This window comes from Pholis gunnellus (genome assembly GCF_910591455.1).
Source record: "Pholis gunnellus genome assembly, chromosome: 8".
Taxonomy (NCBI): domain Eukaryota; kingdom Metazoa; phylum Chordata; class Actinopteri; order Perciformes; family Pholidae; genus Pholis; species Pholis gunnellus.
Window position 1 is genome coordinate 11,058,064 of NC_136534.1, and position 18,871 is coordinate 11,076,934.

Sequence of the window (18,871 nt, forward strand, 5' to 3'; positions counted from 1 at the left end):
TCCATGCGTGTACTATCTGATGATGTGTTGTTTCATCAGTGAAATGTTTATGACCGCCCTGCTACGATTCATTGACGTCCCATATTTCACACATGCGTAATTGCACTTCATTTTGATAGTCTCATAGATGCTGGCTGGTTTAAAAATGAACAGTAGCTACAACGAAGTGTGTTCCTCTTGACTCCCAGAAGTCAGAGACATGATTTAAAAACATGATTTTGGTTTTATAATGGTGAAGCCTGCATCAGTATTATGGGTTCACATGTTCGGGACAAGTGGTATTTGCATGATTGATGGCTGATTCCAGACCAGTTTCAGGTAAGTCAAGACTGTGCATATCTTCAGAAGGAGTGTGCCTGAATCATCGTTTTCTAATTTTTAGAAATGAATATGTTTCTGTTTAACACATATTTTTGGAGCGACTGAGCTGAGAGCAGACCGATAACAGCCCTGATATCAAGTTGTTGCTGGAACAGATGGTGACAAATGTTTAACTGTTCCCTGAAGAAGATTTCAAAATGTTTGTACCCGTTCTTTACAACTCACTTCAGGCGAAATGTTGTAGAACTGTTCATCTGGTTAGCATCAAATCTTATTAGGTTCGAACAAATGGCACACTGTCCACAGTGTCTGACCTGAAGTTTCCAAAGACATCTTGGCATGAAAATCATTTTTTTCCCCTATATTTTAAACAGGTTTCCTATGTATTTAATGTAATACAAAGGTACAATAGAAGAAATGGCAGCAAAAGAAGTGATGATGAGGGATGTAATAAAAGAAAGATATCGTCTCTGCCTGCATTAGAACCATAGTGTGAACAGGGAGATGCACCACAAACCACTTGCATATAAAATACCCCTCTCCTGTTTGATTTCAACAGAGCAAAGATGATAATACTTCCTAGATGTTTCTGGAAACCCAGCATTGACTTCTGGAGATTGTCGATGTTCATATTTCTGTTTGTTTTTTGGCCGTCCAACCTGTAATTTCCATATTTAAATTGCTAGCATAAATATATATTATATCAGAGTTGCCAAAAGCCAGTATATCCTATGATTAAGACGTTTCTAGTTTGAGGGTTTAAAAGTACAATATTCCCTGGTTTCTAGTTTAGTTTCTAGCTTATTGTTATTCCCCCCGAGGAGAGTTGACCTCTCTGTCTGTCTCTGTACAGTTCAACAGGCTATGATGCGGTTTGTTTCAGGAAGTAAAAGGTTGTTATTTTTTGTGTAATGACAGCTTTAGCAATATAATAAAACTATACATTTTGCTTTGGCTCACTGACTTCTTGAATGTGCAAGTGTGCGACCTCTGTGTGGATCAAGAGTAGCAAACATTAGACCAGAGCACCTCCCTAATATTTGACAAAACACTCTCACTGCAACGTCCATTTATCAGCTGTTCTGGACTTTTCATCCGTTTTGACTTGAGAGTTGAGCTTGACAGTTCATTTATAACCTTCAAAGCAGCAACTGGAAATCAATCGGGAGAATAGTTGTTTGCACATTGATCTCTCATGAAGTAAATACATTGATGTGTGTGCCGTTGTGTTGCTTGTGACGGAGCTTTACACCCATCCAGTCCGTAAACTTGGATAGTGTCAGTGAAATATTGTCATGTGCAGATTCAAAGTAACCGAACAGTAGGATAACACGTTTTCAAAAGATAAAGCCTTCACTACCTTCGATTAGGATGCAAACTGATGATGTGCTTGGTTCCGGCCACCAGGGGGCGGTGAACTCCCTTTTAACACCCAACCCTGGGTTATAGCTTCTACTTGGACACTGCATCACTCCTCCCATCCTGAGAGGCCTGAAAACACTCGTCTACTAAATACAAGTACAGCCAAAAACAACCGATCTGCCACAGTCGCACAGAAGGCGAGAAACAAATAATGCATCAGCCCATGAGTAAGACGAAAGGCTTTTTTCCTCGTTTGCCTCGTGTGCAGGTTTCCTCCCTGACACAAATACCTTCCAGATGGTGTCATATTTTCCTCGGGTGTGGACTGTAGTCTGGGTGAATAGCTCAAATGTCCCACTTGCATAATAGCAGAGGGAGAGATGGGAACACACCCAACAGACAAAGCAGTCCTTTTAATTGAAAGAGCCGTCTGTTACATGCAGTACTGTGAATGTAACAACAATAATATCATAACAGACACCATGTATTTCACCAACTTGAATAAACGGGACCAAATCAGTATTTCTTTGTGAGTTATGGCAGACGTATTTTAGTATAACACGAATACAGCTGACTGTTATATGCCGTCCTTATTCACGGCATCGACGTACGTCTGTCGGTGCCGTCAGAGTTACGCACAGAGGAAAGCGGCGCTGCTATTGGGACGTATTTTCGTGCGCGCTGGCCGCTGACGTGCCCTCCCATCCGCCTCACGCCATCCTGCCAACCAGAGGTTACACCAGCCGGGGATTTACGCTCGCAAATATGTGATTCCGTACAAATTGCAATCGGTCAGTTCGCTGTTTGAGGTTTCGTGCGACCTGTCGAGACAATTTCCCCAGCTGGGAAATAGGAAACGCGCGTGCCGGAGCGGCTTCTGTGTTTTCAAGGTTTTCTTTCTTGTGGAGATTGTCGGACGGGACAGCGGAGCATCGACCGAGGTGCGTCCGGATAAGACAAGTTTCAGTTGGATTTTCGGACTGCTGTCGTATCTTTTCCTACTTTGTTTTGTTTCCCAAACGACTTGTGAGATGCTCTCGAGTCCTTCTATTCTTAAATCATGTGTAATAGTTACTGTGAGGCCCGGTTTGCCCTTTGATAACCCCGAGCTGCCTCCACACTGGGGATGTGTCGGCTGTTATCGAGCCGTCGTTGCAGCGAATATTTTGAAATGATGGCAACAATATTTCATAAAGCTGCGTGTCGTATGTGGTGGTAACTAGGCCTGTTGTACTGTCCTCTCCACTCTCTTTCTCCATCAGGTTCCCGGAGCATTGCTCTACCTCCCCCCCCCCCCCCATCCCAGCCATGCTGCCCTGCCTGCGGAGAGTCCTGCGGCCCGCCCTCTCTCTGAGAGCCGGGACCCAGTTGGCCACAGCCGGACTCGGCCACCACCATCTACCCGCTTTAGCCTCTTCTTCGCGCTTCATGCTGGTGCAGCGGTGTAACATGGGCACACACCCGCTGAAGGAGCCCGTGGAGCCCCTCGACTCGTCCCGGGGAGCCAAGGAGTTTATTTATACTCTCCATCCGTCTGAGCGTACCTGTCTGCTGCGAGAGCTGCACAAGTTCGAGTCCATAGCCATCGCTCAAGGTAAGTGATGTGCTCCAGTACAGCGTGATGTATTGAAAACATTTTTATACTAAGTGGAATACAGCAGGAAAATCAATGGTGATGCTGCTATCCTAATACATGACTAATATATAAAAGACGTCAGAAAATGCCTTATTGAAATCATTTTAAACTGATAATGTTTTTTGCATCATAGTTATCATCAACTGCACGCCCTAGTTAAAACTATTGTTAACCACTGGACACTACATGTATTGACAAGCTATTGATTGTAAGGGTTAAATGTCAGTGTAATCACTATTGACATAAGCTACAGTTTCAGGCTCCAGTGTCAGGGGACAGGCTGTAATGAGATGAAGTAACATGTAGTGTAGTTAAAAGTGTAGTGTTGATAACATCACAGCTGTGATTTGAATCTCCTGATGGGGAATGGAAGTCTAAACAAGTAAAGAGTCTGGTATAAAGCCTAGTTTTTTCTAAAACATCACACCGTAGTTCCACGGAGACGGACAGATAATCCCTGTGTGCTGCTATGCAGCCGAACTCTGATCTCTGACCTCTGACCTTCCTGAGAGAAAAGAGAATCTATTGGCACGGATCATTACAGCGTGTCGCCATAACTGTAACTCTTTTTTTCCACACCAAGCATCACTCACACAGTACGCCAGTAGGGAGTAGACTACAGTGTCACTCAGTACCGAAGCCCAGAGTTGTGGCAGACAGTCACTCGGATGTCTAAAAAAAAACGGTATCAGATTATTTTTTGGGGTTTCATGAAACATAAGAATGAAATTATGAGACTAGTGGAGGAGCACGGTGGATATCCCACAGACGCAGAGAAAAAGAAGGAAGTGGGTCGATCGATCCGGGGATAGAAGAGAATAGAGGAAAGAGGAAAGACATGATTGATGAGGAAGATGCTCCGCAGAACACGAGGTTCTCTCTGGTCGTGTGCTGCTCTGACCTCATGTCATCTCAACCTAAAAATAGATTCTCGTAAATCTGTCTAATGACTTTAATTTGCATGCCTGTCAAATTGTTGGACATTGGATTTGAATGTGGAATACAACTCTGCAGCTATTGAAAAATAAAATTAGAATTATATATCCTGGAAATGCAATCAATGCTCCTTTTGACTTTGTCAGTGAAAACATTGATATTGATATGAGAGCTCTAGAATTGCGGATAAAAGAAAAGAAGCACTGTTGCTTTATTCCTGTAGAACTTCTGGGGAGTAAGAGAAGTTTACAGTGGAGCCTTGTTTACTGTCGTGTCTCATGATGGACAAATGATTCCCATGTTGTGGGACACCCTGCAGGGTAGCCTCAAATATCTCAGGCATCAGAAGATTATAAATCACAATAATCCCGAGAGTCTCTCAATTCCACTGCAACCAACAATTGGCTTGTTCTTCTGTTATGAATACTGTTCTTCCTGTTACTTGACTAAACTAACGGACCGCTGGACTCTCGGTACATTGTATACCAGGCTGCTTTAAGCCATTTAGCATCACACTGCTGAATGTTGAACATACATGCATCAGCGGCTATGAATATGTCATGGGTGTACTGTTTCTTCTCAGTGGGTTACAGTTGTAATTTTGGCAGCGATAATAATGTTAAAAGTGGTGATTACAGAGATGGCCGTGAAGACAATAGCAATGATTGTTAAGCTTGGAGGGTTATATTGCTAAACAGATGAACACTTTATTCACAGACCATCATATGTTGTTTAGTGTTCACACACCCTGAGTGATCATTATTGCTAATAACATTTGACCCTGTTCCGTTCCAACTAAATCGTTTCCCCCTCATTGCACAGAGGAAATTACCTTGTTTCGAAGAAAAGAAATACAGAAAGTTGGCCCTTCCTCGTTCCCACTGTGTTATCCGGACTCTGGGGAAATGAGAGAGACAATTGTTGCCGGCCTTCATTACGAGGCGTTTCAAAAGGATTGTCCACGCCCGGCGCTACCCAATAGTACATTATTTTCTTCCTGTCGGATGTGGATGATTGCATCCTGACCACATGCTGCGAGCCATCCCTGTGCAATATCAACACCTCAGCAAACGGCGCTAAATTCCACATGAGCATGACATTGTCGTGCAATATCGGAGAACATCATGCTTCTTTAAAAAGCAGACAGCGTGGCACGAAAGTGGAGAGATGTTATGACATTTTTATTTAGATTTTGAGCTTCCGTGAAATGCTAAAAAAAGAGGGCTATACAGTAAGTGAGGTTTTTGTGTCGACCCCCAACAGATTGACACACAACTTCATATTTTGTAGGATTCATAACCGCCATAATTTCTCAACCACAGATGAGAGAATAGTGTTTGCCAGAGTACTGAGGTGACTATAGAGGACAGCTCCTTTCCTCTGTTCTCACCTATGGGGGCCTGCCTGGCTGGCGCTCCCTGACATCCTCACCTTCACGCTATAAAAACCCTCTGGGATTGTCTTACCTACAGTATGTGCCGGGCTGCAGACCAGCTGAATCAGTGGTTGCTGGACCGGTCGACTCAGTCTCTCACTGACTTGCCGGCTGAGAGATTGATTTTGTTAGACAGGCTCATCAACATCCATCATGATTCTACCCAGAGGGTGCAGGACACCTGGAGCAAAGCCCTTATTTTCCTCATGTTTATATGCAGATTTGCTGAATGGTGGGGAAAGTGGATGTCTGCCTGAGCTTAAAGCTGCCTTACTGTATCTTTGTACTGGGCACTCCTCGGGTTAGTGGAAGTCCACGCGGTGTGAGGCGTGTTTTACTGAATGAATTCACCTTCTGGATTGTGTTCTTAGATTTAGGTTACACATGTTACGATACAAGAAGCCTGCCAGAACATTTAGTCAGTTTACTCAAATTTTTTTCCAGTTCGCTTTAGCAAACAGTTGTTTGTTTACACATCGTGTAGACACACAGCAACATTTATCTTGAGTTGTATTCCTGGTCTTCTGAATACAAGTTCAATATTCTTTCTCCTTTTAGATCGGTTTTGGTCACCACCAACTCCTGAGGGAAATATCTGGCTCTTCAGCTGCTAAATGCTCCACTATGATCATCACCAGCTAGTCGCTTACTCTGTCTGTCTGCCGTTTGGTGCTGGGCAGCTAGCATACAGTCTGTGTATCAGAGTTGTATGCTGAAAACAGCTGACTGCAGATGGAAACTAGCTGATCACAATGAAGTTGTGAGCCGTAAAATCAAAACACTGAGTTGATGCTTAAACACTCCGTAGAGCTGAGGAGAACGGCAGGTGTCGGTAGAAAATTTAAGTTGTGAAATGTGTTGTTTGTCATATGTCTGAATCATTGTGCATATACAGTAGTGCTGTAAACGCAGATTAGGTGGATCAGAGAAGGAAACAAATCTATCATTAGAGCAGTGTAATTCAAACTGAAGGCTGGTAAGCGCTTCATTTTTTTGACCATGTCCACATTTTCCAGATTTCTTTTTTTACACAGTTTCAAACGTTTTCTACTTTATTCTCCAGACAAATGTCCGCGAAGCAGAAATATAAATATTTGAAATAACTAACCAACTAATGCAGGCACTGGGATATTCATATCAAACAAAGAAAATATGAATTATTAAGTTAGGAGACATTAGATAATGCTCTAGTGATTCTCATTGTGAGTGTAAAATATTGATACAGATATTGAATAAAAGGACCTCACTGTAACTGTGATGATCAGGATCTTATCTCCAGATGCCTTCAGTAAACCCCCAAATAAATACTTTTCACCGAAATATATTTCTTTAGTGAACATTCTAACCTCGTTATTTTTTGAATATCAGTTGAATTATTAGTTTGAATGGTACGACAAACTTTATCAAGTAACCTATAAACCTGGTCACAAAAGCAATTTGTCTTTCACATTATAAGGCATAATCAATTTGATCCTTGACACTGTTTAGTTCATAAACCGTGAAGAGGAGAAATAATCTACCAGGAGTAAAGGCTGATCTATACCGGTGTTTTTGTGGAAATAGGAAAACCTATTTCTCACAGACCTCTTACACCAGGGACATAGAGGAAGCTGTTATTGCATATTAAAGTATCATGTTCAATTTATAAAAATACAGGAGTCCTCCTCCATCCTTAAAGAGAAACAAAGCAAAGGTGTGGAGGAGAAGGAAAGGAGAGCTGGAGATGCAGCAGATTCATGAATGACTGAATGAATGAGAGAGCAACCAGAGTTCCTTCTGTTCCATCTGGCCCTCTGTGGTCGTCAGCTACTGAGTGACTCAGTGACATCCACTACATTAACATGGCTGTACTTCAGTCCTGCTGGTGGAAAATAAAATGTGAGAGGAGATGGAAGCACTTTGCCTGCATGGCTCAGAGCATGGAGAAGTACTGTCGGGGGAAAGCAGATTCAGCAGGTATAATGAAACCAGGATCAAAGCTTTCATACTCTTTCTTCAGGTGTGTCTATTTTGAAGGGAGGCCTCATATTTTCTATGCTTAAAGCATTGCTTCCACGGTGCCTGGTGATATTATATTCCTCCTTTTTTGTTGAAAGGGGAAGCCATGTCCTTTATGGGGACAAAGGAGAGCACCTTTTTATTTCTCCATTCTTCCTCAGCTCATGCAGTCGTATGTGAATTGTATAATTCATATACGCTGCTGCATAATGGTAGTCCATGGTGACATTTCCCCTGCTGTGACCCATGCACAAACACAGGTGACTCTCTTCAGTCTGTTATAAATAAGAGTGGAGGCATATGTCGCTGCCATCGTGCTTTTACTTGACTTTCTACGAAGCGACAGTGATTCACGTTGAATTACTCGAGTTAGTAACATGCCAGATAGTAATTTCTATTGTGGCGGTGTTGCTGTGACATTTGTCTGGTAATTTGTGTCCAGAAAACACACTATTAATCAGACTGTAATAATGCGCTGTGTGTATTTATTGAGTGCAGTTTGCTGCCAACAGAGCTGCAGCCATTAATAATCAGTCTCAGTGTGCCAAGGAGATTTCAGACTAAGCGGTTCTTCATTGGAGGCTTCCCTAAACTGCAGTGGGGGCTAAACCCCAAAACATTAAGTGATACCTGTTGCTGCTGATGCTGGAAAAAAAAAAAATAGGCAGAGCGATGTTGATGATGAGTGAAATGTTTTCCTTTAAAGGATACTTTTGTTATGAACACACATGGACCCGGGACAGGGATAGGCTTATGTTTTTATTGTAACAGAGGATCTGGATGAAAGCTTGATGACTGGGAACGGGAGTCTGGTGCCAGCGGGAAGGAATAGAGATGATGGCGTGAGAGGGAAATGTGGGAGAAGCGTGGAAAGCAGCTGTAGCTTTGAAGCTAGTTGATAGCTGGCAGGATGACAGGCAGACACAGGAGAAACAGGGTAGTTTTACGAAACACGATGAAGCAGAATCACTGGGAATATCTACTGAGTTGGCCTTGAAGTGTAGCTACCACTAAGGCTGAAAGACAATCTGGCGAGGAGTGGTTGAAGAATAGCTGGATAGATATACTGCAAGCTGATGAGCAGATGACAGGCAGGTGTAGTGATGAGCTGAGCTGATTGTAGACAGGTGTGCATTTGCACTCTATATGCAACTGAGGGCTGAAACGCTAACAAAATGCCTGTAGCTAGCTAAAAGCATTACATTTTAGCATGTCAAAAGATTATCGTAGCACTACCAGAGGTGCAGGTGATAACTCAAATAATGATGGGACGAGTAAGTTGTTAGCGAGCTAATGCTATGCGTTAGCAAGCTACTGTAGTTAGCTATGGCACTTGCAAACATAACACTGCATGGCTTTCTGATTTATCAACACAAATTGCATGCTGCACACGGAAATGTAGGCATGCTGAGATCCCCACGTTTTTACATGTGTTTGATATTCAAGGTGGTGTTTGTTTTTGTGGTTCTGTCCATTCAATCGCGAGGTCATGATCTTGAGAGCGTAAAAGACAGTGATGGATCATTTTCTGCTTTTTTTCATGGGACAATATGACCTTTTAAAGGCAACGCACCTTCACTTTTTTGTTACCTCCAAACTGTTTCCTCTTTTATTTCTTTTGCTCTGTCGCCTCCTCACTCGCTGTCTTTTTTCCTCTTATCTGCTCTCATTCTGTCCCTCCCTTTCACACTTCCATGAGATGTACCAAAACACACTACACATCATACCTCCCAGCTTTCTCCTTGGTTTGTACCCGGGCCCCTCAGAGGCTTCTGCAACTGACCTTGCTACGCAGTCGCCATGGCTGCTGATTTCCCTGCAGTACCACAAGACTAAAGTCAGCACTTTACAGTAGATATTAAGGTTTGTATTCCTTTCAAGCCCTGAATTTACTGCTTTGTAGGTTTAGGTTTAACTCAAGAAGATACTAAGTGGCTTACCTTGCTGCTGAATTGACGTCACTAGCTGCTTCCTCGACTGGCCTGTCTCAACGATATCGAAGTTGGATAGAAGGGATTTATAATAGTGGATGTTTTTTCTTGTTAGCAGCGTGTTTACACATCTAGCACTTACTGAGTCCAATATTCACTCTACTAACAGCTTTTTGACAAAATGTAACTCTCTACTTTATTTGTAGAATATTGTATATTGTATTGTTCCAGTGTGGCAAGCACAATACAACATGTAGCTTACTAGCAGTATGGTAAACAAAGGAGATGGACATGGCTGAAACCACATGGAAGTATTACTGATTTATTCTGCATAACAATTGCAAATGTTATGCTCAAGCTGAAAGATGCAGCTTCGTCTTGTAAAACTGTCCCTCAATAAGCAGCTTTCTCAAATAGTTTTATAGTCAATACAGTTTGTGTCAATGTTGCGCTGTTTAAGAACTTTTCCCTGCACTTGCTGATATGAACGGTAACATGCAGCATGCTGGATCATACAAATGTGAAGTTGTCCCACACTAAGCAGAAGCAAAGAAAGGGAGTCGGGAAGATGTCTGTAAACGCCTACGCAGCGGTTCTCATTAGCACGAATAAGTGGAAACACCTGTGCATGCCTTTCTGTTTGTACCGTTGGTGAGCAGGGGTGTTAATTCTAGCAAAAACCAGCTTGACTTTTGTTGCCAGCATTGGGAACTATTACTGTGAACGAGAGGGCTGCTGCACGATTTGGGTCCAAAAAAAAACTAAAATGTGGTGAGCATTTACTGTAATATAGTATAGTTGGAATCTGTGTATCACCATCATCCTGTGGTGTAAAATGCATGATCTCCCAGGAACTATATATCTGTGTGGGTTACCAGAAACCGCAGGGGGAGTCACTGTAAACTGCCTTTAGTGTGAGGTATAAGCAGCCCATTGCTCAATTAATAATGTTTCTCTTTTTCTCGTCTTTGCTTTGTCCTTTGCTCCTACTGGCTGGGTGCCCACTTTAAGATGCAGAGGAAATGAGGCTATTTTTTTCTGTTACTTCTGTCGCTTGTGGTTTGCCATTTGTCAGGGGGATATTTTCAAGGATTTGTTGTTGGTTTTATGTGTTTTGTTTCAGGCTTCCACAGCTTCCTTAATTGGCACTGGGGGAATAGTGTGTGTATATATATATTTGTCTACCTGCCATATAGAGTTGTGTGATGTTATGCTTTGTATTTGCATATACTGGGAGCATACTTATTATTTTCCCCTCAGCAGACAAAGTATTTTAAATTGTAGCAGTAGTATGTTGGTAAAGCTCAGCAGACAAACAGAAATAAATAGGCTTTCCTCAAAATGAGCGTTTATATGCAAATCACAACCTTGAGGTGGACTGAGTCATTTTGTCTAAATTACACTACTAGCAAAATCTAATCCTGTTAGATACAGAAATATTTCATTGATTGCTTATTAAATTGTCATTTTTCACATATTTTCTGCTAGTTATTTTGAAAATCTAATCACCCATTCTAGCACAAATTAATTTCAACCTCAAACTTTTCCAAAAGTGCTGCCACCAAAAAAAAAAGATCCCCATTTCAATACTAATAACTGTCCCTGATATCTTGACCCCTATCTATCCTGTGTGCTGGGAAATTTGCTCCTTCCTGTCGCATAAATCAAAGGAGAATAGCACGGTGCAGTGCGGTTGATGAATTGCTATAGCCTTCTAGTGCTCCTCTTCGGCTGAACCCATACACACACACACACACACACACACACACGCATGCATGCTCGGTCTCACACACAACCTGCAGATAATCAGATGATATAGATTCATACTGAAACACATGCTTATATTTACACAACAGTCGGTGTTGTATCAAACCACACTCTTGATCATGAGAATCACTTCTCCATGAGAGTGCAACTCAATAAGACCCAGAGGAGAAAACAATGATTTTACATTTGCTACACAAAACCCAAGACACACACACCAACAGAGGCAATTACACGCACACACACACACACACACACACACACACACACACAAACTGCATTGTACTGCTGCACAGTGATGAAATGTTCTACTTTCTACCACTGTAACACCAACACCTAAATATTATTGCCTCTATATATCATATAACTGTTTTGCTGAGAGAGAACTTGGCTTTTCAATTCCCTTACAGACTTATCTCCAATTTCCGAAACTGTTCCCACTTCAATATCTTGGTGTGTTGGCACCAAGAGACAAAGTGTGGAATGAGCCATTTGTCACGGCAAAACAAACTACAGGAATGTGTGACTTTTACCTCGCCTTACAACAATCACAGCTAAAGAGAAGACGGGTGCTAGTGTTTGCTACCTCAAACAGACATTTCTGAGCAGCAAGCAGCTGAGGAAGCAATAAGAAAAACAGCAAAGTGAAGCTAAAAATCTTGCGGTAAAACCCAACCAACCACCACACAAAGATGTAAATGTTTGGAGATGGAAGTGAGCACCTCGGTGTGAGCCTTTTAGAGTTAATGCCATCTGGCTGTCTGAATAGGAAATGTATATCATTTCATTTAAAATATAGAATTTTTATTTCTAGATATATATTCATGTAATTTGCATACAAAACCAGCGTACATAGAATTGAACCTGCAGCAACACTGCAAAAGAACCATAATTCTGGCAACGCAGGTGATTCTGCAGTAGCAGGATACAAGAGAAGGTTTGAGAAGAACGAAACATGGCTGCTTTGGTATTTAATCACGCGCGTGGTTAGATACTTATCACAGCCCAATAAATATTTTCACCACTCGTTTCTGCTGGAATCGAATTCTTTGGAGAAAGCAGTCTCGGGGGTATTAAAGGGACCATGCAATCAATAGCTGATACCAGAGGAGTTCTTTGGGGGAATAGACAGCCGTGTTAGCTATCGCAGTTCTAATATATAGCTGGAAGAAGCCCAGTGGACTGGAAGAGAAAAGTCTTCAAGGGATTCTGTATCTCGTTAATGGGAATTTTCATGTGACCAGTGATGAGTCGGTGACTCGGTTGCATTTTTCGTTTGGCCTCATTCTTTTTAAGTGATTTGAAAAAGTTGCAGGAACAGGCTTTCTGACTTGGGCCACAAATGATGTATCGCATTATTTCTATCATGTCAAGATGGGACAGATTAGAAATATGTATCAGAATGATCACTGGCCTGGCAGGTTAGACCATAAAACAGCTGAGAGCAATTCAGCATCAGGTTTCAGTGAGAACAGTTGTGCGGTTGATGCAGCAGTACCCTGACGGCGTCGGCTCACAGATGAGCACAGGAGGATCATTGAAAGCCTTTAATTAAATCCTAGAACGACCCGTGGATGAGTAATATATGGAAACAAATGTATTCTGGTAATTAATTGCCAAAGCCATCCATCTTCTGTGGGTGAATCTCCCTCGATGGCAGTTTGTTCCTGTCTTGTAGTTTGATAGTTTATGGTTTAGTGCCTGAGAGGATTTTTCCATAAATCTGTGAAATAAGATGCACGCGTTGCTGCAGAGGCTGGATGCTATGTGTAAGCACTGACGGAGAGCTTACGTTTGTGTGCATCTGTGTGAAGGTGTCAACAGTGCTTTTACTCTCTTGCTGATGGAAGTGCCGAGCAGTTGTCCGTCAGCAATATGAGACGAGGGTTGAACTGAAGACCGTAGCGTGAAGCTTGTAATGCGACACTGAGTCCCGAAAGGAAAGGAGGAAGTGAGAAGGAGATTAGAAATGGGATGGAGGCAGCTATTGTTGTTTTTATGGTCTTTGCATTTATATAAGTTTTAATATTATAAGGTGGATAGTTTTGCCGGTTTTCAACATAAATGTACCTGTGAGAGCAATGTAAACATGTATTTAAAGTTACTGTGTGGAACGTTTAACTGGAGATCCGGGCGATATTGCTGGACCTGCTGGAGGGAAGAGAGGCATGGGAGAACCAGAAGAAGAAGACGCTGGTGCTCAGAAAAACTACCACTTTCGTCCTCAGGGACCAACCATTCAACACAAAATAAAAGTAAAACCTTGTAGTGTATTTAAGATGGAAAAAGAAACCACAAAATATGGCATTATAAATAATTGGTCCCTAGCTAGTTCTAGAGTCAGCACTTGGAAAGCATTTTTGGCATTTGCACTTGCAGCAACTCAGTGGGGTTAGTGTCTTGGGGATTGCAAGTGTGCATGTGTATCAGTGCACGCTTGTGTTTCTGGGTGTTGGCGACAGATTGTGTTTAGCGAAATCTGCTCCAGCCTGGTTTGCCTTGCAGTGGTGCAATAACCTGCAAGTGATGGAACAGACTTCATTATGTGGACTAACATTTCCACTGACCTCAGTAATACAAATCCAATTTCACAGAACCTGCAAAGGAAATTAGCTTCCCTGTCTTCAGCCTTATAACCAAAGTAATCATCTCTTGTTTTACAGCAGGTCTTTGTGTTGCGTCACAGCTCAGCGACTGTTGTGTTAATGTGGCACATCCGGTGTGACACTTATTCTATTCTACGACCTCTCGACAACAGATGGATGTTACAGCTCTTTAACTTCGCGCTTTTCCTTCAACTTTAGTGTCAAAATGTAGAACAAATGTGGTCGGATCTCAGTAGTCGTTTTACTTTCATCCAGCTTGTGTCGGATGAGGTCAGCACTTGACATGAAGGCAGGAGGCAAAGAGCTCACACCTTCGACCTCTTTGTATCTGTTCAGTCACCACCCACACACACACACACACACCAATTATTATCAGTCCTGTGAGGCCTGATTGGCAGCAGAATTATCACTTGCTGATGCCACTTTTGCCCTCATTTGTGTCTGGCAACGAGGGAGATGCTCTTCGCTCCTCTCCCTCGCTCCCTTTCGTCTCCTCTGACACATTGCTAAAATGTCCTCCTCTCTCTCCCCTCTTGCTACTTGTTCCCTCTGTGTCTGAAAGGTCCTGACTGATAGGCCTTGCCATTTAAGAACTGTCTGACATTTACCCCCCCCCCCCCCCCCCCCCCCCCCCCCCCCCATAGAAAAACAGGCCACAGGAGATGCAGATGCTTTATAATAAATGTTTTCTTCTTCTTTTTCAGGGACCCTGGAAGTTGCACCACCGACTTCAGCAGAGTTAAGATATGGTAAGCAGTTTGGTTTTTTTCTCATCCTGGTGGATGTTTTCGAATGACTCTTTATGTTTATTTTACCATTTTTGTTCGTGTAGCGCAGGGGTGGCCAACCAGTCAAAGACCAAGAGCCACATTTTTTACTGTGTTACCGCAAAGAGCCACATCATACACATGGGCACACATGAACATCACCCTATCCCTTCCTCACACACACACACATACCTTTGCTCAGCCAGATTTATTGTAAATGTCACACACCAATATGATAATGACAGAAATTGACTCCTAAGACCACAGGCCAGTCATTTTCAACAATGAACATTGTGCACACTGTCTCACACAGACAAACTCTCAGTTCAACCAAGTCCACAAACAAAAATATAATAATTTACAATAGTGTTTTTCTTTTACTATGCATGTTACTTAGTGGGACTTCTGGCATTCCTTGCCTTGAACAATCCTCTTCAAATCTGGCTTGTATTCCGTTGTTGCCACTCGAAGCAATTCTTTCACATGGGTGTCAGTCAGAACAGATCGATGCTTTGATTTCACGTGTTTCAGGGTAGAAAACACAGACTCGCAGAAGTATGTTGACCCAAACATTGACAGTATCTTAAGCGCAGCCCGTTTGACATTGGGGTATTTTTTCATTGGCACACTTTTCCAGAACTCAATGGTCCCGTCCCTTAAAGCAGGTTTGAGTTGGTCCTCCTCACAAAGATCGATCATCTCCAACTCAGCCGCATCCTCATCTGTGACTAGCGGGGCTTTCAAACAGTCCGTCTCGGCGTTAAATGGGTCGACGAGGAACGTAATCTGTGGCCGCACATGCGCGTTTGACGAAAATACCGTATTTAACTCAAGCGAAGCGAACACGCACATTAAAAAAACACAAATACAAACTTCGATATGAACGTAAGAGCCGCATGAAACCGGGCAAAGAGCCGCATGCGGCTCGGGAGCCGCGGGTTGGCCACCCCTGGTGTAGCGGGCTGATTGAAGGAGTACACTGATGTGAGAAATGCTGATTAATCTTGTAGCAATACCGCCTGGATTGACATCCCTCATTTAACCGTCAATTAACCAGGAAGATTGATGAAGATCAGTCTTTATTAATGAGCAGGTTATTGTGGTTCATACTTTGTTTCCATGGTCTCCCCAAAGAAAAGGAAATACTCTATATGAACCTGGCAAATAGAGTTATACGTTGAACAGATTTGGGATTAGCTATCGCCCTGATGTTCCTGAGAATATCAGTAACAGAAAAGGGTTTAAGTGAGACGAATGACGATGAGAGAAGATGACGAGCTGCAAAATGATGGCCCTGTCACTTTATGACACAAAGCACACAATATTTAGCTACTCCGTTATGCTGGGCCACAGTTAGCAGAGGACAACACAAACACACACATACTGTTAAAAAACAGTCCAGATGTGAACTCCTGACTGTAAACAGACTGCACTTGCTGCACAGTAATAAGCCCATTAGCTGTCCATGTCTGGACAGCTAATGGGCTTTTATATAGTATATTTATTGAGTCATGTTTATGGTTTATGAGATCCCCATTTGCTTCCACTCAGTGGGTCAATGACCACTCATAAATTAACAGATTTAAAAAAAGAAACACGAAATGTAAAAATGCAGAAAAAAACAAACTACACAAGTGATAGCAGATAGAGGGGGAAAAGACATGCCCAAAGAAAGATAACCAATTTAGATATTTACTTCCGGCCATGATACCGAAAATGAATTTCACTTGCAATATGAAGCTCTTTGTATTTGGTGTAAGTTCGTAATAATGTATAGAATGTGTTGCAGATCATTTTATCATGACACTCACACATATGTAATCCACCTCCACACACTCGGCTAAAAGCTTATGCAGGCATACTTCACACTGCGCTGCTCAGTTACATGACCTCAGATTTCTCTCCTGCTGAGAGGTTGGAAAAGCTGGTTAACCCAATGTAGTTCATGTCAACCTTTGTTTGACAAAAATATATTTCACTACAAGCAAAAAACAGAGACGTCATGTGAGAAATCTCCCCTCTAAAGCTCGGTGTTTCTCTGGTGCTGAAATGCTGTTTTTCTGGCTTTGGCTCTACAACAAAGTCAACACAGCCGAGAGAAACTTGAACAAGAAACATCAACTAAGCCGGCTGTCAGCATCGAACACGGCACTCTGGATTTTCCTCGAGACGGCAAATTAGTGTTATGTTATGTGTATTGTTGCTTTGCTTTTCTCCTGCTTCGGGTGTCGATGACTTCTTTGGAAAAAGTGTCTTTTCATAACTATAAAGACCGATCCATTCGACCTTTAGTCATAACGCTCAGACCTAAAAATCATGAAATAAACTGTATAACTGTAATCTGTTGAAAAGCTTTTTCCTTTTTGCAGACTAAACTGAGTGTGAATGCTATTTGGAGCTGAAGTTTGGCGATGAAATTGTCTCAACTCTGGTCTCACCGCATCCAAAAAAAAAGATGATGTTGTTTTTAATTCACATAGCTTTTTGAAAACGTATATTGGTGTAACATTATTCTGAAGTTGGAGCAGTGCCTCAGCAGTTTTTAGACTTTAATCTCTAGAGCTCTGAATTTTCCTTTGCCATTAAATAAGATTAGGTACAGCAGGTTGGATGTGATCGGATTGTTAAACAGGAGAGCACCAAAAAAAAGACATCCCATAAAACTAACAAGATCTATTATAGGTTATCTTACGTGTTAACAATTGCTGCACTAACACTGAAAAATCTTCCCTGAACAGCTTTACAAACAATATAAGTACAACAAAAATCCACTTTTCATTTCCAGAGGAGTCCGGGGGAGATGAGAGGTTCTCATTGGAAAATTAGAATTTTGAGACCTTGGTGATAGCTGTCCTCATAAAAGCTGTGTGGTTAGTTTGAAGTTCAGTTCATGGTCCGCTACCAAATCTGTGCTGGATGTTTAAAACGCAGTCACGTGACCTGTTGTCACTAAATTGTATAGTCAATTATGCTTTATACTAAAGGATACGAGAGAGGCAAAAGGTCTAATTTCTCTGCACAGAGAAGACTTCACTCTCAGGGTCTACTTTTGTCTTTTCTGCAGAGAAGCATCAGGTCTCTCCACCAAGAGATGCCGTGCTCTTCAAAATTCAATCAAAGTTGCCCCTGGTGTATTATGGTCGAGTCTGTGTTTAAGATATGCATATATTACAGGGGATTCGTGAGCTCAAGCAGCAAGATTGAAAATGCTTCATGGGCAATGAAGGAGGGCTGCAGCAGAACAAGAGCTTGAGAAAAGAAGTGACTGGTATTCAGCAGCGGTTATGCTCTACGCCAACACTTTTCTGCAGATCACTGACTTGAACTAGACATGAACTCAGACTAGGCACTAGAATAGACTCAACCTTCCTTTCACTGCACCAGCTGTATATTAGACGTTATATCTCATCTACACACACGAAACACACACACTGAATCTACATTACCCTAGAAATATGTACATTCTGATAGCCTTTTTGGTCTGGAAGTGGAGCTGCTTGATATTTATGACTATTTGCACAAAATGTCAAGTTTTTTTATTTTTTATTTCAAAGATGAAAACCATTCCAGTTTAGAAAAAATGCTTTATTGTTTTGTTGCTGGTCTGTGTGGTGGCCAATGCTACCTATGACCATGACCATGCAACAGTAATCAGATATGATGACTAACCCACTTTTAAATAACATCATTCATTTTCTGTCACACGTATCTTGAATATGGATTAAATCTGCTATTTATGGATTAAATAGTGATTTAATGTTGTATCTTCTTTGTGTTAATTCTGTCTGCAAGGCTGATTATGTTATTCGTTAAACACAATCTGCATACTTACTGTTTTCTTTGTTATTTTTTTCAGTTCTGCTGCACAATGCAATCCCGTTCGTTGGATTTGGATTCCTGGACAACTGCATCATGATTGTCGCTGTAAGTCTGTCAGCGTCATGTGTTCCACTGCAGCTCAGTGGGTGTAAAGATGTACTCAGTGTTGGGAGTTTGATTTCTACAGGGGGAACCTGTTCGCAAAGAATAAGTTACTGCAGGAAGCTTTCTTTGGATGGAAACATCGGCGAGAGGAAGAAAAATAATTTTTTTTTTTGTTTGCTGCTGCTGTATTT

At 41.9% G+C, this 18,871-nt stretch overlaps 1 protein-coding gene across 1 annotated transcript in view; it reads left to right on the top strand.

Moving 5' to 3' along the window:
• Positions 1-2,455: 2,455 nt before the first annotated feature.
• LOC306700192 (transmembrane protein 65-like) overlaps positions 2,456-18,871 on the top strand; it is a 30,674-nt gene continuing 14,258 nt past the window's right edge. The window contains exons 1-4 of the mRNA XM_079165133.1: positions 2,456-2,624; positions 2,946-3,277; positions 14,694-14,738; positions 18,613-18,680. Of these exons, the coding sequence (XP_079021259.1) occupies positions 2,992-3,277; positions 14,694-14,738; positions 18,613-18,680 (399 nt within the window). The 5' untranslated portion in view covers positions 2,456-2,624; positions 2,946-2,991. The remainder of the gene's footprint in view (positions 2,625-2,945; positions 3,278-14,693; positions 14,739-18,612; positions 18,681-18,871) is intronic.